Genomic DNA, 7500 nt, shown 5'->3' with positions numbered 1-7500 from the left:
CCCTCGCCGTTTCTTCACTCGCTCCAGACCTTTCGTTTGAATATTATTTTACCGTGTCGCTTGCGTTCGCAAAAAATACGACTGTTTTGCAGTCTAGTAGCTTTTGCTACATAACAACAATTTTTCCGGTTGATCTAGTATCAAACGCTTTCAAACACTTAGAATAAAGAGCATACAGTGCGAAAACAAGCGTGGTGACCCCATCTTTTTATTGCATTTTTTAAATGTCCAGTGAATGAATATCAATTATTGTGCCAAGTTTGAAAAAAGTCTGGATAGTACGTCAATTTCATGGGAATTACCTTAAACAGATCATTGCTTGTCTGTTTGAGATATACAAGACTGTTATCTTCAATGCAGTGGATGACGTGGGATATACAGTACTGTTTTAGTGTCTGTTGCTGTTTATTACGCAAAGCAAGTTGTTCAGTCAAAAGAGAGAAGTGATCCACACACTTACATACATGTATATGCGAGACACCTGATAAATTCAGGTAGCTTCAACGTGATTCAAAACCCATGACCTCTACAATGCTGGTGCAGTTCTCTATCAACTTAGCTAAGAAGTCTTACAGTCGGGAGCAGGTCAATTTGTAGGGCTTATGTGTTCCCCATGAATTATACATGTACATTTATTTGATACAAGTGACAGTTTAGTATGATTCTGTTGTCATCTACATTGTAGCTATTTGAAATAATTTATCATGTCCTGCATTCTAATTCTTATTGTGTTCCATCTTTAGCCTGAAAATATACTTCTTGACGAGAACTACAGAATAAAAATATCAGATTTTGGCTTTGCTGTTCAGCTTAAACATGGAGAAACTTTACGAGGTGTGTTTCTGTATCGTGATTTTGAGATTTTTAATCACACATTAAATTTAGATTCTGTCATTGTTGGTAGAAACTGAGCAGTGTTACATGTAAATTCAGGAGTACAGCAAACTGCTTTATATACATTGTATCACTACTAATACAAAAAAGTCATTGTTTTGAGTAAAGCACACACACGTTCCAGAATACATGCAAATTGTATTTACATTAAATGGTGTATACATTTACAAGATACAGGGCGACTTTCGCACTGGCGTGAGTTCACTCCGATTCCCTCTCTTACATTGTAGCTCTGTACATGTATTTATTTACATGATACTTCCAAAAAATGGCACGAGTTCACCCTGGTTGCGGCACCAGACCGAAAATTTCGTTCCAACGCAAAATCTCGCAACGGCATCATGTAAATGAGGAACGACCACTCTTTCGGGTGTGAATCAACCTCCCTGTGGGCTGGAATGGCTACCGCATGCATACTTTTCCAATTTGGTTTCACATGCCTGTATTTTATCAACATGTGGTGTCCCTTCATGTAGACACGATACGAATTCACCTAGTCGTCGTGTCAACGCAATACGAAATCAAGAAGTCACCCAGGTGTGAAAGTCACACCCGTGCGAGTTTTCTCATGTAAACAACCTGAAGACTAACTATGTGTACACTACGTATGTGTATGACTAACAACATCTAGGTCCCCTTTAACTGTTACAGTACTGGCTGCAGGAATAGCAGCATTACACGCGCTTATCATGCGCGTAAGTCCGCCCTATTGCGCGCAATTTACACGCAAATACGCGCGCGTTGCGCGCGAGTAAAAAATACACGAAACTGTTAAATAATTACACGCAAATTGTTCACAGTGCGTGTAAAATTTCACACGCAGAGTTTCGTGTAAAAGAGGGCTGAATATTCACTGTTGTACATCAATTTGTAGCGGCTTTTTTTCGAAGAAAATGTTGCATGTCTAATTGCCCTACTGGTTTGTATTCAGCTTTGCATTTCAACATTTTCGCGATAAGTGTCCACTTTGGTTGAAAAATCAAGAGTTGGTTTGAATGACTGTTGTTGCTGGCACGTCTGTGGTCGTCTTTTAAATATCAACGCATGTTTGACTCGCTCAACGCATGTTTGCGTTTGTTTCATTTCGTGTACCGTTTCAGTGGGTGAAATCATTGACATTCCTAAAATAAAAAGGTTGCGAATCGAGTGATAAATCACTGCTGCTAAGGCTAATATGTTAGAAATTACAAGTAATGATATACCGGCCACAATGACGTTCATTTTCATTTTCCTTTCACCACCCACCGCCTGTGAATGAGTGCGTCGCCGATCTCATACCTGATTTTTTTATTTGCCTTTTTCAACCGCCCACTTGATCTGAGAAGAAGACCGAATTTTCTTGCTCCAACAGCTTATTACCTTTGTGGTATAAGGGATTAATGAATACGCTTCGATACCCTGGATTTTTCTGTTTAACCACGGTTCTACCGTGCATAATTCGCTAATTCAAACGTTTAAGTGTTCTCCGTGAAAAGACAAGACCGTCATTCATGGTTTGTAAGATGCGCCGATAATATTTATTTGATTTTTCTGGAAGGAATAGGTTTATTTTTTAAAGCACATGCCGGCGAGATTCTGTCCGTAGCGTCACGCAAAGTGTTTACGAAATTATACATGTGCGTCTTATTTACAGTAGTTCAGCTTTATTATAAGTTTTACTTTGCTGTTGTTAAAATGTAATTCGGTCAGTCTACACTGTATTGCTGGGAGGGTATTATTTTTCACCAATTGCGTTATTATAAAGAATCACAGTACCAGGATTCAAAATAGCATGCATTTACACGCAGCAGGGCGTCAACAACAACCACACATAAATACTACATGTAAATGTATTCCTATTTATATTTCGTTTCGTGAATATTGACATGTATGCTTAAAGTTATCTCGTTTATAGCTGATTCTAACAGCTTGACTGCGCAAATAAAAATACTCGTTAAGTGTCCCTTAGCAATTAAAACTAAATCCGCCTTTCAGCCGCGTGCGATTGCTCGATCCGGACAACAAAGAAATTGAATGTTTAAATAAATACAGCATAATTATAAAGTTCTGAGTTTGCTTGTTTTTCGGTAATATGTCATGCTGTCAAGCATTTCCATCGATCTTTCGCTCGTTACAGTTATAACTTTCGATTTTCAATTGATTAAATAGGGGAAACCGAATAAAGGAAATTTCTCTTCGCGTGGTTTGAAATGAGAGCAAAGGATTTATTGACGGACAACGGCAGCAATCCGAAGATCCATGTAAAACCTTATTCCTAGAACACACAGGCAAGGCTGAATTTCTCAAACAGAAATGCCGACTCTGTGATTTTAACTTTCATTGTCAGATTCATGCACATTGGTAAGAAGAAAATACACGCAAGCCGCGTGTAATGGGCAGAGCAATTTTACTCATGTCAAATTACACGCAGTCTGCGTGTAATTTCAGGCGCGTGTAATAGTTCGTGTAAAGTTATACACGCCGCGTATTTGCGCGTAAATCCGCCATCTTGCACGCATTTTACGCGCGTGTAGATGCTGCTATTCCTGTGGCCAGTACTGTACCTGCCTGAAAGGAAGACTTGAAGATTGTACTCTCACTGGTTAATTCGAGACGATTTTACTCACAGATTGGGGCTATGCAGCTTTAGGTGTAAATGAATTTTGAATTATGAATAAGATTGTTTGTTTCGTAACTCAACAGAACTGTGTGGTACCCCTGGCTATTTATCCCCTGAAGTTCTTCAATGCTCCATGTTTACAGATGCTCCAGGTTATGGGAAGGAAGTTGACATGTAAAGAAATCATTGTATTCCTTATTGTGAAATAAAAATTTTGATTCTGAATATTTAACAATTACCGTAAACACCGGCGTATAAGCTGCATCGTTTTGCTCAAAATTTTCGTATCAAATCGGGGATGCGGCTTATCTGCGAGAACATCCAGACACCATGCCGTAAATTTGCATAAATTAACAAGTTTAGCGAAAATTCTCAAGTCTGTATAGACCTGTGCAGCAAGTTAAGAAGAACTTCATAAAACAAGACCACATTACGCATTGATCATTGCTTTTGCGAGTTTGGTGGCTCCTAAAAGAGCCATTTTTGTTTGAGCTTACACAATGATTAAACCTTCTTCGTTAAAGGATCTTTTAACCAGTTTAACATTGCCTTTCCTGAGCAGGTGAACTTCACTCGGCGGGGAATCTACATTCCACCACAAAGTTGTTTACAATGTCGACACTTCGACAGAAATCGATCCACCACAAGCGAGAATGCCTGGTTACTAAGCTAAAACGAACGGAAACGTTTGTCAGGTGTTGTTGTATGTAAATTCTAATGAGAAATGGACAGGAATGAAAAACACTGGATTAAAAATGCCAGAGAAAGATCAAATTTATGTCCTAGTCGGATTTGCATACTATTAAAGAATCAAAAGTGCAAGAAACTTGAAGAAACAGTGCATTTACATGTAAGACATCTTTGTCAAGACTCCACTTTTGATTTATTTTAATTTATTTCAAATTTTTTTTTTCTAAAATCTAAGTTGCTAAACTCGGGGTGCGGCTTATCTGCGAGTGCGGCTTATACGCCGGTGTTTACAGTATTATTCTATGAGGGCGCAATTGATACATAACATGCCGAGTTGGCTGTAATCATTTTATATCCAGCAAGCCCGATTAGAATAATTGTTTCATTAAAAACTCCAGGATCTATAACTCTTCCATGTATTGTCGACTAAAGCGTTGATTTCTGCCTTTGTCAATTCCGGTTTAAAACGGCTTTTGTTGGCCATCTTTTCTCAAAGTGGCAAAAGTATTTTCAGCTCGCTTTATTACTGAGGCGTTCCTTGACCGTATTACATGTAGACCTGTACAGTAGGTATATGAACTGATAGCCTGTGTCAGTTGCTTGAAATCTGATATCTGTAGTTCAGTTTTTAATAGGGACTTTAAGCAAATTGCTATGGCGACCCTGCTATGGCTACCGGAAGTAAGATGTCCTATAGTTTACACAGTGCGCATGCTTCGAAATGACATTTCACCATAGTGCGAAATCCTACAAAGGGAAGACTTACTAGCCTTCTGGCGTAGTCGCTACTACGTGAGTGTGAAAGTCGAAATCTCTCGTTGTTTTTTTCCAAGCATTGAACGTCCTCTACATGTAGATTGTTTTTCACATTATCAAGAAATTATTTGTCACTTTTGGCTTTCCAGGATTAGCATGTTTTATCTGTTATATCAGTTTGAAAATTCTATGTGCACTCAGGTAATGACTGCGACTGTCAACAAACCAAAGGCAAAACAAAAACCATTATTTTGACTGTGCAGCGGTAAGGTTAAATGTCACTGAAGTTTCTTTAAACTAGACTTGAATATCTGAAATGCAGGATTTGATGATCTTCTGTTTAAATTTGGCAATTGCTGTCTGCTCTGGGTACACGAGGTAAATAATCACTCGTAGTGAAAATGTCATGCCGTGCATTTGTACTTTTGTGGAGAAATACCCTAAAGTGATTTTTGCTATCAATCCTTCAATGAAAATGAAATCTTTGCAATTTAAGAAATTCAACAGAAATTCATCACAAAGTTGCTCTTAATGGCAGAAAATTTGATTATTTATGGCTTGTGCTTTTTTACAAATAGAATGGCCTGCTGAAGCATTGATTTTTTTACTTTGTCTTGAATGAGCTCCATATTTTCTTCCATGTGCCATGTAACATCAGCAAGCCAAGGGATATCTCGTTTTTGAACTCTAAATTCAGCTAAACATTCATCATCCTCCATTTCGTCAAGTTCAAATGTTGGATACACGTCTGCAAGGTAATTTAGGCTTGTATGAATCATGAAGCAACATAAATTCCATGTTACTTGAAAGTCCTTGGTCATAAGACAGAAGGATGATATCTCTTCCTTCTGTAAAGGAGGTCCTTTAGAACTTGCTTGAATTCTCGCTGGCAGTTTTACAGAGAAAAGCAAGTAAGAGGGAAATGCCGTAGTCACGCCTAAAGTTCAAAATTGACGGACTATGTTGACGTACTCACCCTGGATCTCTGCATCCACAAACGCCTTAGTAGAGGTCGCCATAGCGATTTGCTTTAAGTCCCTAATAAAAGATGTTATGGTTAGGTCAACCGGGCAACATTACTAGAAACTACATGTTTGCAGTTCCAACTCAAATTTACCAACTTGAACCTTTTTATTATTTTTATTCATTTACACTAACAAAATTAATTCAGCAATACTGTTGACATTGTTTGTTCTATGCTTTGAATTAGGTGGGCATGTGGAGTGATAATGTACACACTGTGAGTATTTTGATGCCCAATATTTTTATTGGATTTAAAATTAATAGAAAAATTAATAGATTTTTTTTCTGAATGATTAGGCTGAAGCCATTATAATATATTATTGTTAATTCAATGTCTTGAGAATTCATCAACCTTAACAGGGCTCAAAATTAAAAAAATTCCAGTGGAAGTTTTGCAATACAATGCAAAGAATTAGTTGCAAAGTGCATGAAATGTATTTTGGGGTGATAGTCTATTGGGTTGCCAGTGGTTTAACGAAACAAAATACGGCCTTCAATATTGTGTTAAAGAAACTGCTAAAAATGGCAGATGATAGGCAGTGGTGGTCTTCAAGTAACATCACAGCTAAACATCGCTTCGAATTTGCCCCTATCCTTCTAATTAACACAATTCACAACGACGCAAAAAACTACTTTTTAAAATAAATTTATTGGAACAAAAGAAGTGGCAAAGTGGAAACTGCTAACCCTTTTATTTTCATGGTATTGGTCACAACTTCGAGCCCTGCTTACATGTAAATCGGTATCTCTACCACAGTGGTTTCAATGAGTACTTTTCGTCAGCAACTTCACTCAGAGAAGTCGGCTACCTTTTTCCCTAAATTGAAAAACATGAAGGCAGATTCTTTCAAACTTAAGACTAAATCTCATTTGGGCAACAACAACTTGAATTAGTCGTCTAAACATGATCATCACTTTTGCTTTTGAAATGTGGCATTTGGGAGCGTCCCTTTAAGAATGGCGTGCCCTCATACACCCCTAGAGAAAGTGGATTTTTTGGCCCCTTGTTGATACATTTGGTTACTGTACTCTAACCAACCACAAACTTCAACGTTCATTGATACCCAAAGAAACAATCAAATGCAACCCTGGAATTCTTTATTGCTGTTCCAGGGAATCAAAACCCTTCTAGCTACATGTAGTTTACAGTGTCATAGTCATGACTAAAAGTGGTGTTCTCAATAATTATTGACTTAGGCTTGTAGGCTGTCCTCCTTTCTGGCATCGGCGACAGGTTGTGATGCTGAGATCAATAATGGAGGGGAAGTACCATTTCCACAGTCCAGAGTGGGATGACATTTCATTAGCAGCTAAGGATCTGGTAGGTACAGATCTGCGTAGGTATAAGACCTGCATTGCTATCTTATAGCATTGATAATGGTGGGAAGAGCTGAGAGCCTACAATGTATGTTTACAGTGGTGTTAGAAATTAATAACACTGATGACCTGATGATGAAGTTTATTGAAGTGTCTTGTCTTCTGGCAATGGGGCACTACGCTCTAGTTGGGGATACTTTTTTGAAATCAAATTAAAGTAA

General features: G+C 38.1%; 1 protein-coding gene across 4 annotated transcripts in view; it reads left to right on the top strand.

Annotated features, from left to right (window-relative positions):
* LOC138047081 (phosphorylase b kinase gamma catalytic chain, skeletal muscle/heart isoform-like) overlaps positions 1–7500 on the top strand; it is a 26635-nt gene that overhangs the window by 14431 nt on the left and 4704 nt on the right. For all 4 annotated transcript variants that reach the window (XM_068893776.1, XM_068893775.1, XM_068893777.1 and 1 more), the window contains 4 exons: positions 744–834; positions 3577–3667; positions 6150–6179; positions 7160–7283. In XM_068893776.1, the coding sequence (XP_068749877.1) occupies positions 744–834; positions 3577–3667; positions 6150–6179; positions 7160–7283 (336 nt within the window). The remainder of the gene's footprint in view (positions 1–743; positions 835–3576; positions 3668–6149; positions 6180–7159; positions 7284–7500) is intronic.

The sequence above is a fragment of the Montipora capricornis genome, chromosome 4, assembly GCF_036669925.1.
Source record: "Montipora capricornis isolate CH-2021 chromosome 4, ASM3666992v2, whole genome shotgun sequence".
Classification (NCBI taxonomy): domain Eukaryota; kingdom Metazoa; phylum Cnidaria; class Anthozoa; order Scleractinia; family Acroporidae; genus Montipora; species Montipora capricornis.
Note: the sequence above shows the minus strand (reverse complement) of the source record. Positions and strands in the feature narration are given on the sequence as shown.